General features: G+C 44.5%; 4 protein-coding genes and 1 non-coding gene across 9 annotated transcripts; 2 read left to right on the top strand and 3 right to left on the bottom strand.

The window, feature by feature from the left end:
* Positions 1-7,375: 7,375 nt before the first annotated feature.
* Positions 7,376-9,255, bottom strand: LOC133885690 (uncharacterized). Of its 2 annotated transcripts, none has more exons than XR_009903251.1 (5): positions 9,052-9,255; positions 8,526-8,729; positions 8,165-8,446; positions 7,869-8,078; positions 7,376-7,788 (listed from the first exon to the last, which is right to left on the bottom strand). XR_009903251.1 is itself a non-coding variant. In XM_062325426.1 (5 exons), the coding sequence occupies exons 2-5, from the start codon at positions 8,718-8,720 to the stop codon at positions 7,489-7,491; spliced, it is 918 nt and encodes a 305-aa protein (XP_062181410.1). In that variant the 5' UTR covers positions 8,721-8,729; positions 9,052-9,255; the 3' UTR covers positions 7,376-7,488. The 2 variants fall into 2 exon arrangements, 1 of the variants encoding a protein (XP_062181410.1); XM_062325426.1 differs by having other exon boundaries at positions 8,165-8,377.
* A 348-nt stretch (positions 9,256-9,603) lies between these two features.
* TRNAM-CAU (transfer RNA methionine (anticodon CAU)) lies at positions 9,604-9,689 on the top strand. Its single transcript is given in 2 exon segments — positions 9,604-9,641; positions 9,654-9,689. It is a non-coding gene; the product is annotated as a tRNA-Met (tRNA).
* Positions 9,690-10,189: 500 nt separating this feature from the next.
* Positions 10,190-12,235, top strand: LOC133885471 (tRNA (mnm(5)s(2)U34)-methyltransferase, chloroplastic). Its single transcript, XM_062325193.1, has 6 exons — positions 10,190-10,429; positions 10,534-10,597; positions 10,863-11,058; positions 11,169-11,242; positions 11,385-11,540; positions 11,803-12,235. The coding sequence occupies exons 1-6, from the start codon at positions 10,234-10,236 to the stop codon at positions 11,924-11,926; spliced, it is 810 nt and encodes a 269-aa protein (XP_062181177.1). The 5' UTR covers positions 10,190-10,233; the 3' UTR covers positions 11,927-12,235.
* Positions 12,236-12,333: 98 nt separating this feature from the next.
* Positions 12,334-17,346, bottom strand: LOC133885470 (protein BREAST CANCER SUSCEPTIBILITY 1 homolog). 3 transcript variants are annotated; one of them, XM_062325190.1, is made up of 14 exons: positions 17,136-17,346; positions 16,982-17,035; positions 16,783-16,853; positions 16,423-16,536; positions 15,763-16,208; positions 15,586-15,684; positions 14,510-15,454; positions 14,304-14,404; positions 14,025-14,211; positions 13,813-13,913; positions 13,611-13,719; positions 13,351-13,516; positions 13,125-13,243; positions 12,334-12,951 (listed from the first exon to the last, which is right to left on the bottom strand). In XM_062325190.1, the coding sequence occupies exons 1-14, from the start codon at positions 17,189-17,191 to the stop codon at positions 12,610-12,612; spliced, it is 2,910 nt and encodes a 969-aa protein (XP_062181174.1). In that variant the 5' UTR covers positions 17,192-17,346; the 3' UTR covers positions 12,334-12,609. The 3 variants fall into 3 exon arrangements, with proteins under 3 accessions (XP_062181174.1, XP_062181175.1, XP_062181173.1); XM_062325191.1 differs by having other exon boundaries at positions 15,763-16,217; positions 16,471-16,536; XM_062325189.1 differs by having other exon boundaries at positions 15,763-16,217; positions 17,136-17,345.
* A 1,495-nt stretch (positions 17,347-18,841) lies between these two features.
* On the bottom strand, positions 18,842-22,784 carry LOC133884625 (F-box protein At5g46170-like). Of its 2 annotated transcripts, none has more exons than XM_062324099.1 (2): positions 21,473-22,784; positions 18,842-19,427 (listed from the first exon to the last, which is right to left on the bottom strand). In XM_062324099.1, the coding sequence occupies exon 1, from the start codon at positions 22,716-22,718 to the stop codon at positions 21,519-21,521; it is 1,200 nt and encodes a 399-aa protein (XP_062180083.1). In that variant the 5' UTR covers positions 22,719-22,784; the 3' UTR covers positions 18,842-19,427; positions 21,473-21,518. The 2 variants fall into 2 exon arrangements, with proteins under 2 accessions (XP_062180083.1, XP_062180084.1); XM_062324100.1 differs by having other exon boundaries at positions 18,842-19,294.
* Positions 22,785-24,245: the final 1,461 nt, after the last annotated feature.

Here is a 24,245-nt window from a genome sequence, read left to right as displayed (position 1 = left end):
GCACAACCTGTAAGGAGGCATTAAATGCTATAGCGATCGTTGCAGGTGTCCATGGAAAGCCTGTACTAGAGGATCCCGCCATAGATTTCTTGCTCACTGACTACCTACGCTCTGTCTCTGCATCAAAACACGGATCCATGAATATTTAAGAAACACGAAATAAATAAATAAAATTACATTTACAATACAATGGTCACTTCTTGTCTAAAGGGGTACAGTGCAAACCACATAATGCACAATAAGTAGTACAACTAACAGGTGAATAACATTTTACAATACAAAGTCTCTAAGACAGTTCAGTTCGACAGTGGACTGATAGTTTACTGACGGGTCGGGCAAGTCCTCCTGTCATGGCCAGGTTGTTTGCAAAATTTGCACCTGCGTAGGCCATCAACAGCATCTGCTTCATCCATGTCTCCTTGCAGCCTCGTAGATCTAGGCCTTCCAGGATCTGTGCGTCGTGCTCGTGGATAAGGTACCCACTTAGGGCCCTCGATCGATTTGTAGTTGGTTCCGATGTTAAAGGACCGCATCTTTGAAAGCCATGTACTCCTCAATGCTGTACAAGCCGCGGTCGTACACCCTCTAAGATAACAGTATGGGACTGCTGGTTCACACGCAAAAGGCGCATAATATGTGATTTCAGGCCATCTAGATCAATAGGTACCTCAACCGAACTCTCTATGTGCTGGCAATTCTGAATTATTACAAGTCTCCCGTGCAAAACTGTGGGACGTTCTCCATAATAAATATGGAAAATCATACCGTATCTCCTAAATAAATGTACATGTAATAAATAATAAGTACAAAAATAATACTAATTAAATAGTGTAATATACAACTAATATGCATCTTTGTTGCTACTGGACACTATCTTCTACGGTTCTACCAAACCTAAGTGATTAAACTAATTAATCAAATTAATTGATTAATTATATTACTTTAATAAAACTAATTACCTAGATTAAATCACGAAATTCATGTTACTATATTAAGTAAAGAATCTAATCACACTTACTAATAAAAATTATATAACCCAACTAAATCATTAATTTAAATACTCTAATTTACCAAAATAATATAATTAATCAAATGTACTTGAATAAATTTAACAATATACTGACGAAAGGACTAATATACTTCTGAACGAACTAAGAAAAATCTAATTACAATTACTAATTAACTACGTAATCTAAAAACTTACCTTAAGGAAATTGAGCGCGGCTGCTGCTCGCGTTGATTCTCTCCGGCTGCCCCCTCTGCTCGAGCTGCTTCTCCTAGCGTTGCTCCGCTGCTGCTCTCTTCTCTCCACTGCTGCTCTCTTTTCTTCTCCCTTCTCTCCTTTGCTGCTCTCTTCTCTTCTCCCTTCTCTCCTTTGCTGCTCTCTTCTCTTCTCCCTTCTCTCTTCTGCGAGCCAGGGCTTTTTATTAAGCGCAAAAGCAGCATCCCGCTGGCACGCACACACCGAAAGCATCGACAGGACGTGAAAGTGACATATGCACTGAATTCGGCAACTGAGGTGCCGAATACGGCACTGTGGGCCGTATTCGGCACCTCAGTTGCCGAATACAGCAGAGTACAGGGTGTATTAGGCAACTGAGGTGCCGAATACGGCCCACAGTGCCGTATTCGGCACCTCAGTTGCCGAATTCAGTGTTTTCGGAATTTCAGTTACCGAAATCCAAATTTCGGAATTTGAGATACCGAATACGAGTGCTAGATTTGCAAATACGTCGACATGTTGTCTAATTTCGCAAATACGGTTGCGTATGTTGTCTAAATTTCCAAATTTGCCGTTGGCTGAGTAGCTTGGCTCGTCTGGTATCGTTTCCACCCCTATTTACAATCACGTCAATCTATTAAATAGATAGTCAGTGTGGAATCAAATGTTTAGATGAATTTAATATTTTAGAATAAGAACACGTTGTTACTTCATAACTAGAATAACATTGCTCTCAAATTGATACTACTGACACTACCATGACACTAAGTAAATCTACTAACCAATAACTACTAACACTACTGAACAACTATCGATCCTATTGGCAACTACTGACCACTGGGGCATGAACCAGCTACTGAACAAAAACTACTAACACTACTAATACTATTTGCAATTACTGATAACTATTGACATAAACTACTGAACAATTTTACTATAACTTGGAACTATTGAACAACTACTGACAAAACTGAACAAAAACTACTGACACTACTGAACAAACTACTAATACTACTAACAACTACTAGTTCTACTGACACAAATTACTAAACAATTTTACTATAACTTGGAACTACTAAATACTGACGACTACTAGTGCTACTAAATAATTTTTCTATGACTTAAGACTATTGAGCATCTACTGACATAACAATTGAGCAAAACTACTGACAACTATTGAAGTATCCGAATTCTAAAAAATTACCGCATAACAACTACCGAACAACTATTAAATGATAACTAATGAACAACTATTGTGTTGGGCGGGTGGACAATTTTTTTTAGCCCTTTTTAAACTAATATTTTAATAATAGCCTGCCGGGACTTATATTTTCAGAAATGGCCCCTTTTGTCGCGCCAAATGATTTGGCGTGACTCACCACTATGTCACGCCAAAGACTCTGGCGTGACTCCCGTGCCACGTCGGCGGGCCGTCCGCCCTGTGCCACGTGGTCGTGCCGACGTGGCAGCCCGAGTCGCGCCAGGGGGCGTGGCGCAACTGGTGTCACGCCAGACACAACGGCGCGACAGAGGCGCCTGTATGCGCGAGCCCGCCTGCCCCTCGGTCACGCCAAGGGCGCTGGCGCGACTCGAGTCACGCCAGTCCCTTTGGCGTGACCGAGGGATATACAGAAGGGGGCGCCGGCCCCTTCTCCCGCACGCACGCATTCTTCCTCACCAGCCGGCGCCTTGCAGGAGCTCCTTGCAGCGCCGCCTCCCCCTCCCCCACCCGATTCTCCTCCGATTTGAGACCGTTTTCAAGGAGATTTGAAGGGAAAGCGAGCTACTAAGGTATCTCCTCCAATCCCCTCAATTTTTTTCCCTTAAATCGGTGTGCATTGCTAGGTTTTGCAATTTTAGGGTTCATAGTTTGATTTGTTTGATCTACGAAATTTCAACGTTTCGGCTTAGATCGGTGGTCATGAATCGTGCTATGTATGTGTAGGAATGCATTTGTATCGTGCACTTTTCGTTGCATGCAATCGGTAGACCGTAGAAAATTGAAATTCGTATATATGTACGAAATGTATATGAGGAACACAAGTTTTTGCATTTGTTTGCATGCGGAGGATATTATGCATTGTAGAGATGTAATGTAGTCGAATAGAAATGTTTAATGTGTAGGTTGTTAACGAATTTCGAATAGATGTAATGTAGAGATGATGAACATGTAATTTGTGGATGGTTTGTGTAGATGGAAAGTATTGTCCGTGTTTTTTATGGTGGCACGGTTAGTTCAACTGGGGAGATCGACAAGATGCGAGAGGAAGTGTTGAAATTTGGAAGCGTTCCTTGCTTCGATGAAATAGTTGGCAGGGTTAGGGAAGTTTTGAATGTTAAAGGGGAAGGGAGTAATGTAACCGTTCGGGGAAGGTTGGATGCTGGCAGAGGTGGTAAGGCGCACTATATTGTTATGGAGGTAGCGTAAGAAAATGACTGGAAGCTGTATAAGGAATGTTTGAATGGTTCTCAAGTCTGTTGCGCGGAGTTGGTAGTTGATGTTGCTGTAGGCGGAAGCTCGATGCCTTCGGTTGATGGTGTACCGGCCATAACTAGCCAGGATGTTGAGCCTATTGAGCAATTGACTCAGGAACTTGCAGGGACCACCATACTCGCGGATAGTACAATTGCAGAGTTACCACGGGCATATGTTGAGGAGGCACATGCTGGTGGTGCAAATAAATTTGACCTGGCAGTTGTATGTAATGATTTCGATGATGATTATTTTGAGGATGAGGAGGCTCAGGAAAATGCAGAGGAAACTGAAACATTTTCCTTCGACAGTGAGGACGATGTACAGGATGATGAGGCAGAAGAAGTTGAACATGTTAGGTAACGACACGGTGGTGTTGAGGCGGGAGCAGAGGCGGGAGGGAATGAGGAGACGGCTTGGTGGGACGGAATTTACACGGCGGAGGAAGTAAGGACACTGAAGGCGGTACATGTGGATATGCTCGAGGTGCCTGCTTCCGAGGATATTTCGTTGACGAAGAATGCTCTATGTGACAACGGCCTAATGTCGATGGAGGAGGAAGAAAACAGTGAGAATGAGTTGATTAAGAAGGGGATGGTATTTGATAGTTTTGATGAGGTGAAGTTTTGGTTCAGGGACTACTCAGTTCGGCACCACCAGCCGTACGAAGTTGTTCGTTCGAATGCGAAGGAGAGGTACACCGTGAAGTGCCAGAAAGGTTGTGGATGGGGTGTATGGGTCCAGTGTATCCCAGGTGACAGCCACCGATGGAAGGTCACAAATGTAAAGCAGCCTCACACTTGCGGGTCTGCGAGACCGGAACAAGTGCACGGCAAGTTATCTTGGTCGACGCATCGCCCCAATCGTTAGGGCAGACCCGGACACGACTGTGGCCTCTCTAATTGAGTCTATAGTTGGGTTCACAAATTACCGTGTATTGTACGGGAAGGCATGGAGAGCCAAGCAACATGCCATGGCATTACTTTGGGGAGATTGGAAGGAGGCGTACGCGAGGGTCCCTAGGATCTTGAATGCAATTGCATACATCAATCCCGGGACGAAGTGGTTCGTATGGACTGGTGGCATGATGGCCAGCGATGGCGGTACCATTAAACCCGTAATGCAGCATGTGTTTTGGTGCTTCAATCAATGCGTGGAAGGCTTCAAACATTGCCGGCCCGTGGTAAGTGTCGACGCCACATTCTTGACTGGAAAGTACAAGAGCGCACTGATGATTGATGTTGGCATCGATGCTGAGGATCAGTTGATCCCTCTAGCATTTGCGCTGACAGAAGGGGAGCGGAACAGTAGCTGGTCTTGGTTCATGTGCCTGGTCCGCCGTCACGTAATTGGAGCGGGACGACAAGTCTGCATGATATCGGATCGACACCAAGGTCTCCTCAACGCAGCAAGGGAACACATGGAAGGTTACCCTCCTCTCGTGCACCGGTGGTGTATGCGGCATTTTGCTGCGAACATTTGGAGAAGACAGAAAAGCAAGGAGGTACTTGCCAAACTCAAAATAGTTTGCAAGGTTAAAGAAGAGAGACTGTTCGAAAAAAAGCTAGTAGAATTGGAGAAGGTATTGAACGAGCCTGCGACAGAGTGGTTAAAGAGCGAACTACCTAACAAGTCGAAATGGGCGCAGGCTTTTGATGCGGGAGTATGTAGGTACGGGATTATAACAACAAATATCTCTGAGGTATTCAACAACGTCCTTAAAGGTATCCGTGCAATGCCGGTTTCTGCCATCGTTGAGTACACCTTTCATAAATGCAACTACTACTTTGTTGATCGGTGGAAGAGAGCACGCGCAGGTATCGATGCTGGTGACATGTGGGGAAAAGCCGTTGCTAAGCACCTCACGTCGCAGGGGGAGATATCATCTGCACAGGAAGCGCAGCTCTTCGATCCAAGGAGCTATGTCGATCCGCTTCATAACTACATGGTATCCGTATTTCGCCGTATCGTTCATTCTTTCATGTTTTGTACTCAATTTTACGTATTGCGTCGGTTTTGCAGGGACAGCAGCTCGGGCGGCTAGCCAACGAGGCTGGCCAAGCTTTGTTTGTCCCTCCCGGGTCGGCACAAGAGGTTGGGCAACTGCGGGCTTTTGTTGAGGTAATTGTTGGCTAAGTTATAACTGTTAAAATCTAATACGTACTTGTGGTCACACTCAATTATTTTGTACAATTTGTTTACAGAGGGTTCGTAGGAGCTGCCGTCGCCTTGCTTACAAGATGAACTGCATGACGGCCCCCGATGTGGCGTTTGCGCACGGTGCGCATTCCTCGGATCCATCGGCTGGCCACACGGGTGCTTCGACACAGCAGCAGACGCCGGTGCATTACGGCACCCAGACTCGCACCCGCAGCAGTAGTGTGGCTCGAACCCAGTCGCGCAGCATGACTGGAGCCGGCTCTACTTCCGTTGGGGCGGCTTCACGAGGCAAGGCCCCACAGGACCAGAGCGAAGAGAGCGAGGATCAGAGCTCCGACGATGAAGACCCATCGTACGGCGCCGATGTTATGGGGACCTCACAGCTCGGAGGGGCCCCTCCCGCTACCCAGCCTTCTCAGCCCCCACGCCGTCGCCGAGACAGGACAGACATCGCCAGTGACAATGTCCTTCCATCCAACACAGCCCGCGAAAGGCGGAAGAAGAAGCCCTACACCCCTGGGATGTGACCGACTCCATTGTTCGCTGCCGTAGTTGGTTTTGCGTGTTTGTGGTTGCAAGGACAACATGTAATGTTAAACTTCGACTTGTACCATGTCCCGTTCATCTTTGTTTGTTACCCGTCACCTGAGCTACCACGACTTTGTGCTCCATGACTTGGTTTCTGCTTTAATGTCTCGAATGTTAAAGAGATTCGATAATTCTGTGTCATGCTCTATGGGTCGTCACTTTTGCAAGTCATCCAACTTTCGTACTATGATTGTTCAATTTTAGTTTCTTTATGTTCAATTCTTTGTCGATTTGTTTTACCTTCAATTAAACTCGGATTACCCAATCTTCAAGAATTCGAGCTTCCTTTACAGTGTTTAACGATTTTTGGTTTTTGCACTGTCTGCTGAGTTTGTCGCGCCAAGTCAAATGGCGTGACTCCTTACTCAGTCGCGCCATGAACCCTGGCGTGACAAACCCAGCAGTCACGCCGAGGTCCCCCCTCCCACGGCCGAAGCTGACCTTTCCTGAAAATTAAGGGTGCCTGGCGCGACTGAGTAAGGAGTCACGCCAGGGAGGGCGGCGTGACTCATTGCCTGTACTGGATTTTGGGGACCTACGGCGTGACAGTGTACTGAGTCGCGCCAGGGCTCCTGGCGCGACTCAGTACACAGTCACGCCAGGCTGTTCCCCCCTCCCAAAATGATCCCCAGGGTACTGCAAATTGCCAAGGCCTGGCGTGACCCATGCATCTGTCACGCCAGGGAGGTTGGCGTGACAGAGAGCAGGCATTTTATGACATTGCTCTTAACTGTTCCTTCAAATTCTTTGCGCCCTTGGCATCCAATTAGCATCTTTTTGCTGGATTCAAAATTCCCTGGCTCATTTCACAAACTCTGCCACCGAAGTTTACAAGGAGGTCGAACGCAACATGAAGGTATGCGAGACAGAGAGCAAGGGACAGTAGTGTTAAAACTAATACTACAACATCCATTACCACATTACGCCCGAAATTGAGCAAAAAACATTAAATTTAGGTCCGACATACAAATATTCATTCCTCGTCGACGAGGATTACATATCACGTTCATAAATAGGCGACACACGACAATTTGTGCTGCTCCGTCTAATTGTCTAGCCCATCATATAACACATCGTCATTATCGTCGTCCGGGATAACCACGGGTAACTTACCGACAAGCGCCTTCATTGTTTCTATTTCTACCTCTGTAGCCGAAACATCTTTACCCGCCATGGTACTATTTCTTATGGGAGGATACAAAGCATGGTAGTAATCACGAGTTTCTTTCTTCCTGTTATCCAAATAGCTTGACAGCACGTTTCGAGGACGCTTACTCCGCCATGCAATCTCATGATCAACCACTCCTTTATCGAGATACTCCTCCCACGAACATTTCCGTGTTCTCTGCTCAAGGAAATAGATATGCACAACAGGTAAAAATATGATAGCGCATTATTAAATATAAATTAAACGCATTAACCAACCATATCGTTGCCGACCACATGGCCGCAGTAGTACCCCACTCCAAGTTCCGATGGCACTATCCCGTGATTCGCATTCACACCACAAGGACACTTTCTTGGGGCACAAGGTTCTATAACCCTTTTCCCCTTCACTTCATCTTTTTCTTCATCTTTCCATAGACCGTCAGGTCCGTACAAAGGATCCCGAAAACCACATGTTGCACCATGGCGCTGCATTACAGTTCGACATACATGTTACGCAACAAACTTCTCAACCGCACTCATATCGTAAACAAGGACTCCTGTACATTTCTTACCCTTGTCATCCCTTCGCAACGAAAGTAAGGCGACCCCCCAGAAGGTTCACAAAGTACGCTTTGCTTTTCACAATTGCACAACGGAGGATCCGCAACACGTGCAGTCTTCAATTGCCACTTCTCTTTATCCGTTAATTTTGGGGGATTTGGTGGTGGGGGGACCCAACGAACAAACTTCTCAAATGGCTTCGGATACTGACTAAACCGTTTCACCTAGAGAATCCTCTGATCATACATATCGGGCCCATCTATCCATTGGAAGAAATAGCACATCTCCCACTCCTACAAATTATTAAAACATCACATATGTAAAAGTATTGACATTTCCTTCTACCATTATCTTTAACAAAAAACCACTCACACGATAATCCGAGCACAGGTAGTAAGCCCGACCGGCAGTATCTTCGTGCAGCGACTGAAGAACCACGGCTCGCTTACCACAGTCACAAGTCGGAACAGGGAGGGAGGGGGGAACCGGAGCATCTTTGCAACTCACATCGGGATACTGCTTACCGATATGTGCCCACTTTTGCTTGCGCCATAAGTTCGACGTCATACCGATAACCTGCATGAATATCGAAGCTACTCATTATTCATCTCAATTCTACTACAAATCATCTCACAAATGCAAAAACTTGTGTTCCTCATATACATTTCGTATATATATATGAATTTCAATTTCCTTCGCTCAACCGATTGCATGCAACAAAATCTACACGATAGATATGCGTTTGTATACGTACATAGCACGATGTATGAGCACCGATCTAGAGCGAAACGTTGAAATTTCGTAGAACAACCGAATCAAGTTCTAAACCCTAACAACCCAAAAAGTTGCAATGCAAATCAATTTAACCGGAAAAAGTTGGAGGGATTGGATGGCATACCTTCCTTCACCTCTTCCCGCTCAAATCCCTTCCTATTGGGCCACCAAATCGATTGGAATGCAGAGAGAGGGCGCCAGGGGGGTTTTGTGTTCTGCCTCCGTTCCTGAGGAAGAAGTGACTTGCGTGCGGGAGAAGGGGCCGGCGCCCCCTTCTGTATATCCCTCGGTCACGCCAAAGGGACTGGCGTGACTCGAGTCGCGCCAGCGCCCTTGGCGTGACCGAGGGGCGGGCGGGCTAGCGCATACAGGCGCCTCTGTCGCGCCGTTGTGTCTGACGTGACACCAGTCGCGCCAGGGCGTGGCACGACTCGGGCTGCCACGTCGGCACGGCCACGTGGCACGGGAGTCACGCCAGAGTCTTTGGCGTGACATAGTGGTGAGTCACGCCAAATCCTTTGGCGCGACAAAAGGGGCCATTTCCTGAAAATATAAGTCCCGGCAGGTTATTATTAAAATATTAGTTTAAAAAGGGCTATAAAAAAAACATGGTTGACATGTGGCAACGTGAGGCACATATCACTCTAGACGCTTCGATTAGCTCAGCTATCACAACGGGGTGGTGGCGCAGTTGGCTAGCGCGTAGGTCTCATAGCTTGTTGAGTTATCCTGAGGTCGAGAGTTCGAGCCTCTCTCACCCCAAATAAGTTTGGCCAAGCGATGATGAAACGCTCGTGACACATGGGTCGTCACTATTAGTCATCTTCTCAGATGATTCGAGCTCCTCTGAGCTTTGGTCCAAAGTTTTTTTGTTAATCTCGTTTAGGGTTATTTAGATTTATGTTATTATAAATATTGTGATTTTAAAATATGATATTATAGATTTGATACTTAGAAATATGCCACTATAAATATCTTAAAATTAAACATATTTCGTAATGACATATACCTAATTTTAAAAGATTTATAATAATATCTTTCTAAATACCAGATTTAGAATGGTATATTTAAAAACGTAATATTTATAATGGTATGAATTAAATAACTTTTGTTTTCCTGTCTCAGCCTTAGGAATGAATCTTGGCCGTTAATTTCTAATCTAACGAACACGATCACACCGGAGCCGATCCATTCCGACCGCAAGAGTGCTAATCTAGTTTGCTCGAGCCGCCGCCACCGCCGTCGTGACGGCACAGTCCGCAACGATGCCGCCGCCACCGCCGTCGTGACGGCACAGTCCGCAACGATGCCGCCGCCGCCGCACTCCCACCTCTTCCGGAGCCAAACACTAACCCCTCTCCTCCGCCTCCGCCCCAGCTCCAACTCGTCGCCTCCGCCCCTATGGCGGCCTAGGCGGCACCTCTCCGCGTGCGCATCCGCCGCGCGACTCGCCGACCCGCTCGCCGCCGCCGGTTCCGCGACACCACAGCAACCTGTCCTTGGTTAGTTTTTTTTCTCGTTCCCTTGTAGCGTGCTTGTCACTTCGTGGCCGTGGCGGCGATGGTCGGTGAGTTTGCTGTAACCGTGGAGTGGGTTTTCGTTGCAGGGGTGGAGGAGGCGGTGGTGGGCTTCGTCACCGGCAAGCGGAAGGCCACGGAGGTAGCCCACGCGTAGGTACTAACACCATTGTTGCTTAGTGCGTAGGCTTCTCTTCCGGTGCTGAAATTAGCCACATGGAATTCTTCTGAAGCTAACCACCAACTCACCCAGTCCAATTTGAGCCCGATGTACTGAGCAACTGTGGAAGGAAATTTACATTGTCTGACGTAAATAGTCCCCTTGCACATAGATATAGTATAGAACTCTAGTGAGATCTGTGAAAGAAGCCATTTCCTTATTTCTCTAATACCTAATTTTGTGTGTTTTTATGATTAGGGTGTGGAGAAGTGTTGTTCAGAAAGGGGATACGGTGGTTGATGCCACATGTGGGAATGGCAATGATACGCTTGCTTTGCTTAAGATGGTGGCTGATGAAAGGCGACAAGGGTGTGTTTATGGTATGGACATTCAAGAATCAGCAATCGAGAGCACTTCCTCTTTTCTGCAAATGGCTATCAATGATGGCCATGAGGTATGTTTTCGTTGTCGTTGGACCTTAGTATTTTGAAACAAAGAATGATTGTCAACTTCTCATGAGAGCTCTTTGTACTTGTTGTGACTGTATTCATTCCATGTTTGCAGAGGGAGCTAGTAAAGCTATTTTCAATATGCCATAGTAGAATGGAGGAAATTGTTCCAAAAGATTCTCCTGTCAGGTGACCTGGCCTTTCTAGTGCATTGCTATTCCAAGTTTTCAACTCATGTAGTGCTATAATTCAACAAACAGTATCCTGAAATTGCCGGTTCAAGTAATTAGAATCTTAGACATGCTAATTAACTGTGGCACATTTTTGCTAGGCTTGTAGCCTTCAACCTGGGCTACCTTCCAGGAGGAGATAAAACAGTAATCACAGTACCTAGGACAACCGAGCTTGCATTGCAAGCTGCCAGCAGAATTCTCAGTTCTGGAGGACTCATAAGTGTGCTTGTCTACATTGGGCATCCAGGTGGAAGGTAAACAACAATTGCTAATATTGTGCCCCATGTTCTGTAATTTCATCGATTGATTGCTGATTGCAAAAAAATATATATAATAATTGTAACTCTAGATGCTGGACAAGGAATGTGTTATTTGATGAATAAATAAATAAAACTTTTTGCTGTTAGTTTTGCACCATTTTGACATGCCAGCACAATCTTATTGTTTAAGAGCACACGGAAGTCTGATCAAATTTTCTTTAGAAGATGAGTTATTTATTTTCTTCTCTGATCCCAGGGATGAACTTGATGTTGTTGAATCATTTGCATCAAGCCTTCCTATTGATACCTGGGTGAGCTGCAAACTTCAAATGGTCAATAGGCCAATTGCTCCAGTACTCATTCTCCTGAACAAGAAATGAAACAGTTTCAATCATAGAGCGACACAATGTTGGGACTTGGGACTTGTGAATTACCACAGTAAGGATTCAAGCTTCACCTTGGCATTTGTTCAAGCTTTGGCTGAGTCTGGTAGCTGGGGACTATGCTTCAAATTTGTGCAGTACATGGAGCGGAATATTAGCAATCTACACAAGCTTTGGGTGAGTCTGACAGCTGTGTTGTAATTTGTGCAGAATTTAAATATCGCCTCTTAATATGTCTTGTACTATTTCACGACTTGTATAACTCACAGCATTGCAATTTACAACTAGCTGCAAGAGTTAATGGTATCAGGACTTGTTGATTCTTAAATGAGTTCGTGGATTGCATACAAGTTCCCAAGTTGGTAATAGTATCTCTTGCAGAAGGCATATTCTGCATGTCTTTGAAACCGTAAAAGGGATTCCAGCATAGAAGTTCAGCTGCACACCCAACTCAAGCACTGGAGCAGTGCTTTTTTTAAAAACGTTGACAGCGACCATGACCACATTAATTATGACATGATAAACTCTTTCAACAAGAACATAAAATTTCGCATTCTGATACTTACACGGATAAAATTACACACTCATGTGCCATCCTAGATTTTATTTATTGCTGAATTCACGATGCATACAAGCACGTATTTCAATCAACATGGAAGCCTTGGTCTCGGCCTTCTAACTCAGAGAGGTTGCAGGCTGCAAGCTGCAATTGAGTCGATGATCCATGCGCTGCTCACCACTTTGCCACCAGAGGCACAGGCCAGAGCCTGAGCATCGGCTTGGCTACGACCAGTGTTGATGCCGTCCTTGGATTTTGATTTTGCCATGTCTTGATTCTCGACGCTGTAGAGGATGAGGATGAGGGAGCTGTCATCCAGCAACTTTTGTTGGTCTCTTGACACAGGCTTCCTTTGCAGAACAGTTCCACCGGCTGCAACCACTAGGTCTTGCAGGTAGCCCCTGTAGGACTTTGTGTAATCTCCATGGAGGTAGAACTGAATGCCGTCAAATAATTTAGGTTCCTGCAGAACAACGAAAGAATGTGATTGCTAGAACATATCCCTGCGAGCAGTCATGCTCGTGCGGATGTTGAGAAATGTTTTTAATCTAGCCTTGTAGTGACATTATTGTTTATGGAAGTGTAGTTAATATAAAACAACTAAATGGAGTATGTAACAATGGCAAAATATGTTACCTTGTGGATTACTCTTTGTCTTCCCAACATGGGACCCTCACTAGTCCCATGTACATCAACGGTCACTTCAAATCTCTGTTCGTCAACAGGTTCCATACATTCCATGCAAGTTTTAACCCCTATAATATAAAGTCAGTATTTAGCAACAAAGGACATCAATTTTACAAATATAAGCTGTTCTGCACAGATACAACAATGTCCCCCTTAGGCAGCACAGTGCACTTACAGTCTATGGAGACGATCCATTTGCCATTCAAGATTGCCATCAGAAACTTCAGTGTGCGCTTGCAAGCACCAGACTGGTCAGTTGATGCAATAACATGGGTAACAGTGGGACTCCAACTTGTTGAAATAGACACACCAGCTATTTTTGCGAATTCTGATACAGTACCCTGAGTGATTTGTTCATTTTGTTTCAGTTGAAACGTGCATGAAGCAAATGTCATAAAGTTAATGAGGAAAATAAGATGAACTAAAGAAAAACACCTTTTCAGCAGCAGAAAGGGCTGAACAGCAAAGAATCCACTTCTGTGGTGATCCAGATGGCCATGTCCATTTGTTACCATAATCTTGACGAGGTCTTACTTGAAATGACCTGGAAAGCAGTTATGCTGCAGTAAGTATGCATATCTTAGTCAATCTTAGACCATTAAACTAATATGCCCCAAACAACAAGCTCTAAAGATACCCTTTTGGTGTTAGTTTCCTTTTAGACTCCTTTTTCAACTCAGAAGTTTCTATGGGCAACTTTGAAGATTGGTGCAAAGGGCATAGCACCACAAAGTTTTCCTGACAGGACAAAATGAGTCAGCAATAAGGTGACAATTTTGGACTTTGCAAAATGTGAAGTTATAGTTGAAAACACTAATTTAACAGCATGATATATTGATATGAACTTACATTATCCCATCTACATTGTGGGATCAACTTAGCACAGGTGAAGTGGAAGCTTTTTCGACAACTCATCTCAAAGCATCCAAGTGCAGCACCTTTAATTCCACAGCAAGCACATTTGATCCTTCTACTTCGAGCCAACTCAGTTGTAAGATTAAAGACAGTCTCATCTTCAAAGTAGACATCAGGAGCCCTTCAGTGAATAAAAATCATACACGGATTAGCTAAGCATGCTGAAAACCAAAATTTTCCCAATATAATCTTGAATTAGAAAGGGTAACATACCACTCCAGGCAGTTCTTGTGCGAATGTATAACATTAGCCCCTCCATTAAATTCTGCAGGCACTTGTTTTCCGTTATGGTAGTGAACCATCTCTCCAGATTCCTTTAAAAAAGATAGATATATTTGGTTGCCTTATTCATTTGGTAAAAGGAAGGATTTCAATTTCAAGGAATAAAACTTTTTGCAAGCCAACTTATCTGTTCGTACCTCTGTGATATCATCAGACTGGCAGAAAGCACAGGAAACCTTGGAAACTTTGTCCTCACATTTCTTCAGGACTGCATTATGTGCAGTGCACAATCTGATCGATCCTGAGTAATCTGATTGTTCAATACCTTTTGCACCACCGTTTTTAAATGAGACATTCTCTATTGAAGGAACTGTGTGTATTGCCGTTTTACTTTGGCATCTCCCAAGTAAAATGTTCTGTGTATTTCGACTAATGTTTGATTCCATGGTCTGTTTGCTTCTACCATCCAAGGGTTTATGTTGGGTGCAGCCTTTTATAAGGTTGTGAAGCTGCAGCATTTCTGTTTCATTTTCAGTCTCTGAAAGAACTCTTATCTTTTCAGCTACAGCATCATCAGACATTCTTTTGATTCGCTTACTTCTTTGTTCTGGTTTATTCTCTGCAGCCTTCACTGTACTCTCCCCTGCTATTTCAAGTTTTCGTCCACTTTTCTTTTGTCGAGTGTTTTTATCCTTTTTTAGGGACCTTTCTGAAAGCTGGTTCTCAGGTGCTTCAACCTCCAAACCATTTTCTTGAGGGCCAAATGCCTCTATAGATTTATCAATAGCACAAAGAATTCTTTTGCTGTTCCTAGAGACCTTGTTTCTTCCACTCCATGGGTTTCTCTCTTTTGTACTGCTGTTCTTCTGGTGTGGCTTTGCAGCGATACTTATAGGGATATTTGTACCTTGTTGATCAACATCAGAACCTTTTGTACATAGCTTACCATGATTGGGCAGTTTTGAATTGTTTATGTTCCTAGCTCTTGCCTTCTTTCTCTTCTGCTTAATATCTTCAGCATTGACAGGCTGAGGCTGAGCTGCATTATTTGCATGATCTAACTTATCAAATGAACCACCATGATGCATATCGCCACCATCATCCTTCTCTGTGATTTGATCTAGTATATTCTTAAATTTGCCCTGAACAGACAAAATAGCTGAGTCAAAATACATGGGAAATGCAAGATATATGTAAATAGTGAAATAATTATAAAGAAGGTGGGAAAGTTGAATGGGAAGTATAGAGCCTCTGCCACAGTTAACCAAAATACCTGCTTTTTCAATGGAGTAGAACACAGCTCAGGGGAGCAAGGTCTTTGACTCCATTCAAAGATTTCACTATCGAAGACTTCTGTAACCTTAGCTTTGCTCTGCAACACACGTAGCCAAATGATAAGAATAAAAGTTCAAGCAGAAAAATAAAAGGCAAAATGCTCAGAAGAACTTACATTAGGAGTCGTATTATTGGGGATTTCATTATCAGAATCTTTGATATCACTAAAAGCAGGTGCATTGTGACGCAAGGGTGTGTCTAATGATAGTGGTTCACTTAAAGTTTCAGCAGTGCCACCTTCTTCTCCTCCTTCCCTTAGCCAAAAAAAAGGTGACAATGAAGGGCTTCCTGGTTTATCAGAAGTCAATGTTTTATCTTTATCCTCTCCAACATCACCATTCAGCTTATTTTTTGGCTCTTCGGGCTTCATAATCTTTTTAGGCTTCATTGGTGTCTCAGATTCAGGGAATGGTGTCACGTGTATTCTTTTGCTCGTAGGGAAAGATGGCTTTGTAGTGGGACAAGATGCAGAAGCTGCAGTAGCCTTGGTTGTATTCTTTTCCTTCTTGGATGCTACCTTCTTCTGCAACCGTTTAGTCTTGCAGCCACTGTTACCACATTCTGATCCATCTTCAAGTAAAAATAAAACAGTAAGCTCTAGAATAATTGTTCATTTTCTCTGAAATTCCATTGCTATAGACAGCCAAATATGCTCAAATAGATTCAGCATATGTGGTTCAGAAGACAGAGATGCAAAACGATCAGTGTAAGTGTGTAACTCATTCTCGCACATATGCCACAGAACAGAAAAAAATTGTGCTAAGTTGCTAATCACCTGCAACTTTGGGTGCAGGAGCCACCTGTGTTGACATAACACTAGTACCTGCTGCGGCCTCCATGCTTTTGAAAACGGCCACCAAATTGTCCATGTGAGGTGCTGGCCGTATTTCTACAAGCAAAAGGCCATCATGGGATGTGAGTTTTGCACCAACAAGAGATCAAGGCATTACCTAATGCATTTCCAGTAAACACCATTTTCATTGAAATCGGATAGTTCTGAATTTATCAGAAATCAAATACACCGATGAAGCCCAAGAAATCATTCTTTGTAGATTTGGAATTTGTTCAGTAAATTAAGGTGGGTGAATTTGTACGCAAAACATAGGCAATTTAGCTACTGCACTAACGGACTAACCTCTTCGGCGGTACGGGACCTTGCACACTGGGCAGCTGGAGGCGGATTTCATCGACTCCGTCAGACAACCACTGCAGAAGGGAAAAGAAGGTGGGAAAGGTGGCGCATTAAATCAAAGTAGACGAGATCGTCGGAAGCAAAAATTAAAAATAAAACGCAACCAGATTGCAACAGAGAGGAATAGGGAGATGGGACTCACTTGCAGAAGATGTGGTTGCAGGTGATGGATACTGCCGAACTCAGCAGGCTCAAGCTGCCAAGATTAAAAAAAAAAGGATCGTCAGCAATCAGATAGACAAATGCAAGAAGACGAACCCAGGATGAAACCAAGAGGAGGCGGAGCGGCGGCGTACCAGATGGGACACTTGAGCTCCCGACCCATCTTCTCGAGGCTGCCGACGTCGGCCATCCCAGTCCCTCGACCTCCCTCCGGATCTCACGACGAGTCTTGGGTTTTTGCGGCTGGGGGGATTTGTGATTTCGGGTTTGGGAGGAGGGGGAATTCGGGGGGGGCGGTATTTATCTTGGCGGGAGCTTTCCCCTCCAAAGTTTTCGTTCGATTTTGGTGCTCCTTCTCTCGCAAGCTGGCGGGGCGCGCGCCTGCGGGCCCACAACTCCTGATTTGAAAGCGCGCGATAGCAACTCAAGTCGTGCGTGATTTAGCTGTCAGAACAAGATGGCTCATAGGAGTAGCCGGATTGGTGCGGTTACACCGCACCCCTTTTTTTTGTTACAAAGAGTACGATAAATTAAGACTAAAAAATTAAATTAACATTTTTAGATATCTCAATATTTATTTATGAATTTATTAATATTTAACACATTCATTTAATTATAGAAAAAACAGTATTACTTTCATACATGCACATAATTTTAACATGTAGACAAAAGTAATACGAAAATAACTAATTTGTTTCATATTTTTTTGAGTTTTAGATATTTTCCTATGCATTTTAGATTATTTTAGCCGATTTATCAATACAAATATTATTTCTTTCGCTATTTTTCTAGAATTTCGAAAAAAATATGTGTATATATATACACACACATGTATATATACATATGTATACCTATGCATATATATATACAAATACATATATGTATCGATATGTGTATACATACATATACTTGGGACCTAGATGAACAGTAGCTATAGCAGCTTGATCTCTGGAATTGCTATAATTCTTGGCCCTTAAATATATGCAATATATTAGTTTTCTGATATATTGAACTGGCTTTCTCTTTTCTTAAATTTTTTGCGCTAAATTTTTTTCATTAATTTTTTCTCAAAACATGTAAGACAAAAAAAAATTGCAATTTTTCTCACATTTTCTGAGCTTACTTTTTTCTAGTTGATTTTTACCTAAATTTTTTTTGTCTTTTTTTTTATTCTCAGTAGTAATTTTGTCCCGGAGAGCAGATGACTCTCTCGCCGCTAACTGTCAGGAGCTGTAGGACATGTCGCTAGCATCTGGCGGAGTAACTCGTGCTCGTGCGTGCGGAGCGCTTCTAGGGCTAGACCACCGATACAACTCGTCTTACCATCTTCCTTCACCAATGAACACAATCTGGATTTCATTTCTGTTTCTCTCTACACCGATCGTGTTAGCCCGTGAAATTTCTATACAGTGTTGCAGTGCTCTGCTCCCCGGCTCCACGATTTCCAGAGCTTGTGCAGCAGCAGCCATGGCTGCCAACTGAGATTCACAAGATGCAACCGGGACGAAGCTCACCGTTCCTGAGTCCCCATGCCGACGGCACTTGGCACTCCGTTCCTGAACATTGGCCAGTCGTGCCGACCCGTTGCGCACTCCATGGCCACTGGCCAGTTGATTCACCAGCCAATGGTAGTACAGAACTGCAGATCTGCTCCCGGTAGACACTGGCAGTCAGAGTGTATGTTCCGCTCTCAGACACAGCGTTACAGCATTCAGCCAGGCGACGATCAGGTTCTCCAGCATGAAAACAGTCTATCATATCATAGCAGCAAGGAATAGATAACCAAGAACCATCCAGCCAACACATTGGGCAGCAAGAGTGCAGGGGGGAAAATAAGACAAAATCAAACGGGCAAAACTGACGCGACATTCTCAATTTTGTCCACATAACATACTCGAGCGCTTACGCTTATACAGATTCACAGCATAGTGCTGCAACATTAGCAAACCTTTTTTAAGTAAAAGTTTTACAGCTTTGGCTAATTCGAATCTAAGAGCCCACCCACGGCACACATTGATGCACAGAGCAACATCACATGTGATGTGACTGCGTAGTGCGAGCCATTCTGCAAACAGGCAGTACAATCCAAAGCGGAAATTAACATAAGGTTAGTAGCTTGATGTGGATACATGCAGGAAAAAAAAAATCTATGCCACCACATCTGACATCTGATCTGACAAAGATAAGGGCTTCCTCAGAGAGAACACCCACAACCACAACAATGGCTTTGCCTCTCGACTCCAACATCCATAAATTAGCACTCGGCTTCTCTTCATTTTCATCCATGTTCTTGCTGAGAGATGCTCAACATAAAAAAGGCATATATCAGTACATACTTGGAGCGAATCCGAAGAAGGTGCAGATTCAGGTATAAAAGGCAGCCAGAAAACTTCTCCATTTGCATGTCATGAGAATGTAATAACATCCTGATAATAGAAAAGAATAAGATTTCAGCAACATGCCAGAAGATTTAATTTATTAAGGGGGTGAAGGGCTTCCATACTTGAAATACTGATTGCCAAAAAGTTTAACATATTTACTTCTTACGTTGTTGGAACATCTGGTGGAACAATTGTTGACCACACCAAATCCAATGGGCAAAATGAAAATATGACATCCAATCTTGCTTTTTATGGAGGTTTATACCATGCATATGCTTGCGAGTTAACAAGGTAGTGAACATTAACTGGAGTAAACTTAGAGATTATTTTTTGGGGCTCCAAAAGTTTCCTAGGGCCCATAAAGTAACTGGTTAACCCTATATTCAGGCAGGCCCTTCCTAACCTCTCTCTTCCATTGCACAGAAAATTTTCCCATCACTACGACACAAAACAGAGGCCCTGGAGCAAATCTAATGAAGTTAGGTGACTGACATGCAATGCGCACCAAAAACTAAGGCGTGGGGCAAAAGATTTCTCGTATTGCTTGGGAAAATATGTAGAAAGTAGTAAATCACTTAACTTAGTACTTACAAGTTACAACAAAAGTATGCAGACCATGGGACCATAATGGAAGATCCACATGATGGCAAGAGATGGAATCACTAGATCCTTTCCAAAACTGAACAATGTCATCTGTATACGGCTCTACGCTACAAGCACACTTGGCTTCCACAAGCTTCACGCCTCATTGACATTTTTTCTTGTTCCTTAATTGAATAATTCCAAACCAGTAATGTCATAGTAAACCTCGATGGGTCGCACAATACAGCTCTTATCAGTTATCATCATGTGTAAAAACAACTGAAATCCACAGTTTGGGACAGATTTTAGGCAGGCAAGTGTGACAGTACGACCCATCGGAGCAATGCAAACACACCTGCATGCTTCTGTAGCAACTAGCAAGGGATTTGGGAAAGTAATTAAACTTATCCAACTAGACCTGTTTGCTTAAAGACGAAGGTACAGTTATGCTTATTGCAAGAAAAAAACGATTTCAATTATAGACTACATTTCTACGAAACCGAATTATCCCTTGTTCATTACTCACTACTGGACTACTGGCTAGGGCATCCGCAAGTTTGCTAGGATCCTGTCGGGTGAGAGACAAAATGTTGTATTTTCAAAGTTCCGAAGGCTTACGGAAGAGGCATCAGAATGAAGTGGCATTGCACAGTGATATAATCAAGCAAGCCATGTACAGGATAGGCAAAATGAGGAAGCATAATATTATACTCGGCACTCAGTATAATGGTAGAACCAGGAACAGGCTAAATCCTACTCAACTAATGAGAACATCTCGTAGTAATCCATACACAAAACTAACTAAATATGGAACAAAACTAAATTGTGAAGAAATGTGCAAAACCAGTGTTGGCTCAACAATGTTGATGCGCGGTAAGGTCACAACAAAGATGCGCTCACAGCATCTAAACATGGCAAGGTCGATGTGCAGCCTCATAGAAAGCTACCGAGAAAGCAATAAAACTGTGTTGTAAGGAGCCAATGGATAGTGGATTTGTGCAGACTAGCTAGTCATGTCTTCCAGTTTTGTGGTCCAGGGCCTTAGGTCTTTTGTGCTTTTGTTTTACCATATGGCTTTTAGATAAGCTTCGATCTGGCCATAGAAGGGCTCGTGCATGGCCAGGGGAGGTGTGCCTAATAGATGTTCCAATTGGATGCTTGAAGGGACCATGTTTTCTCTTGGGCTGGGCTGGGGCAGCCATCTTGGCCACCCCAAACTTAGTTCCACCTGATTGAACTAAAATAGCAATTTTGCAATACTTTGCTTATTAGATACAACACAACTACACCTAAATAGGTCCCCATAAAGCCAATCCAAGACACTTTAACTCATGCCGTATACAAAAATGCGTGTTTGTAGTGGTGACCTGGTTGTACTTGTGTCGCAATTATGCTAGAATAAGATTGGAGCAGTAAGTAGAGGCAAAGAGACTCAAACATGATCTGCAGAACCGTAGTTACAAGCAAAATCAAACAAACATTGGATTTAAGTTTAATGTGAAGCTTACCTCTCACATCTGAAGCTTCCGAAATGCCATCTCCTTCCTCCATGGATTAGAATGAATTCATCTCAAGGCTGTAAGTCCTCCGTTTGAGGAGCATCTTGACTGCTGACTGATATGGCTCCTCAAAGGCATCTAAAACCCAGGCCAACCCATCAGTCCCATTATCAACTGTGTCCCTTGTTGCCTCCTCGCTTGGTTTGATGGCCACCAGCGTCGCACCATTCAGCACCAACCCCCCAGGCAGCTTAATGCATGGTGCGTACCACAGCTGCATGCTAAGCTCAGGCATGAGCGTCCGGTGCGAGCCCCCAGATGCTGATAACGGATTCACCCGCAGCTCCTGCAGTTGCCACTTGTCCATGGTGAGCACTCCCTGCCCGTCCGCGTCCGTCAGGTCCAAGCTATCCAGCGTCGTGTGGTCGGCAATGATCGGCTGCAGTAAGTAATGCCTCGCCGACGCCGCAATCAGCGAGCTGATGGTCCACACCACCCGCAGCTTCAACCCTCCGTTTGTGTAGAACGACTCTGGGATGCTTCCTGAATCGTCAGTCTCGCCACCGCCACTGTCAACAGAGGGAGCTGTGCCCGCGCCATCCGAGACAGCGGAGGATGGCGAGGCCGAGGACGCGCCGAGGATGACGCAGCTGCCGAGCGTGGACCCGAAGTCAGCCTTCCACTTGAGCATCACACCGTCGTCCATGCCGAGCTCGCCCGCCGGGAGCTCGATGCGCAGGTGGCGGAGCTCCTTGAAGGAGCGTAGCACCTCCGAGGGCGAGTGGTGCGACACGTCCCCAGGAGGCAGAGACGACGAAAGGGAGGAGGAAGCGGAGGATGCCGGGGAGACGGGGGCGGAGTTAGCGGGGGAGAGGATCTGACCGAGCGCCTGGATAGGCTTCACGATGCCGCCGAGCACGATGCGCGCGATCTGTGAGAAGACCCCGCGGGCGCGCACGGAGGCAGTAGGAGAAGAAGGCGCCGACGGGGACGAGGAGGAGGGGGGCTCGTCGGGGATGACGCAGTCAACGCGGACGAGGACGGAGTCGACGAGGGGGATGAGCTCATGGAAGCGGCGGGAGACGAGGGAGCAGCGGCCGAGCGCCTTGACGTCGCCGATGCGATTGAAGATGACGAGGAGGAGCGCGTCGGGGAGGCGGTCGAAGTGGTCGTCGCCGGCGGCTCCCGAGAGCCAGCGGTCGTCGCCGTCGGGGTCGCACCTCCAGCGGCGGGATCCCGCGGGATCTTCGGCCATCGGCCGCGGAGGGGAAGACCGGATCTGGAGGAGGCGTGGGAGACGTGGGCAGGCGACGAGGTGACGGCTCGCACTCTCTTGTTTTCGTTTGGGATGATGCAGATAAGCCCCTAAAATCTTTCCGAAATTACGATGGAATGTACAATTTCACAATAACACCCAGTTAGAGTTTTGGTTGAAATTCCTAGTCGAACCTGAACTCTGCCAAAATCAATACTACACAGCTACCGGTAATTCCAACCAACTTGGGCAAAAGTAACGACATTAAATAGTTAGCTTGTAGGGATTTATAGATCAGTTAGGTCGAAGACCAATATCAACAAAAATTAGGTTTATTGGACCATTGTCGGCTTTTTTCTAGGAACCTTGATAAAGTCCAATAAGCACCTAAATTGACAATAACTTGCCATAACTACAAAATTCTTGTGCTAAGGTCATCTCCAGCAGCTACCTTAAATTTTTATTCCCAAAAATACTATTACAGCATCTTCTATCACTATTACAGTATCCCTTATTTTTTCATCTCCAGCAGCTACCCAATTTTCTAACTTCTACTCCTCTTTTTCGCTATCGGAGCCCGTCTGCATTTATGAACATTGTTGCTACAGTACTGCTACAGTACCCGACGCGTTTTTCTGCCTCCGGGCCCACTGTCAGTCCCTGCCAGCAGTATTCCTACAGTACTACTACAGCGATACGCGCTGCCACGGTGGTCCGCAAAAATACAGACGCCGCTCCCTCTCCGCAACACTGTAGCGTTACTGTTTGACACTGTAGCGCTGAATGAGGTACCTGTTGGAGTGCAGTTTACTGTGGTACGGTACTTTGCGGAGTACTGTAGCACTGTATATTGACTTTGCTGGAGTTAGCCTAACTAGGACAAAAAGAAGTCAACAATTAGTTCAAGACTATCTCCAAATACTATATGGCATAGGCTCATTGTCTCTCTTTGTCTCTCTTCCTCTCTGTAATTATCCGAATGCTATTTTTTCTCGTCAATAAAAGTTTCAATGAACTGCCGTAGTTTCCTTTACATAAAGTCCAAGGATATGTTTGATTCATCACATTTCTCCCATCCTGATACAGCAGATGCGTATAATTTCGAAAATAAATTTGTTTGACTACATGTATTCACTGTTGTAGTCTGGTCTAGCAGGTTTAAATATACGATCTCATCCTAACTCAACGACTATAGACTCTATATTCGCACACACAGACTGGCCCACTTGTCATATTCATAAAATCATCTTCATACGAATAATCAATCATAATTTCAACTCTGGTATCCGTTTATACGTTTTCAGATTCAATCAACTAAATAAAAAATCAATTCAATTTATCCAACAAATACTATCAACAAAATACTTTTTTAATAAATATAACTTTATCTAATCTACTTCCGCTAAACATACTTATATAATATCGCTCTACGAAACCAGTGTCAGGAATCAAACACACCCGAGCTACTTTCCTTTCCCTCTCTTGGTCCAATCTGGAAATAGTTAAGAACCGAAGGTATATGGGTGG

This window comes from Phragmites australis, chromosome 11 (genome assembly GCF_958298935.1).
Source record: "Phragmites australis chromosome 11, lpPhrAust1.1, whole genome shotgun sequence".
NCBI classification, from domain to species: domain Eukaryota; kingdom Viridiplantae; phylum Streptophyta; class Magnoliopsida; order Poales; family Poaceae; genus Phragmites; species Phragmites australis.
This window is presented reverse-complemented; position numbering and strand designations above follow the sequence as displayed.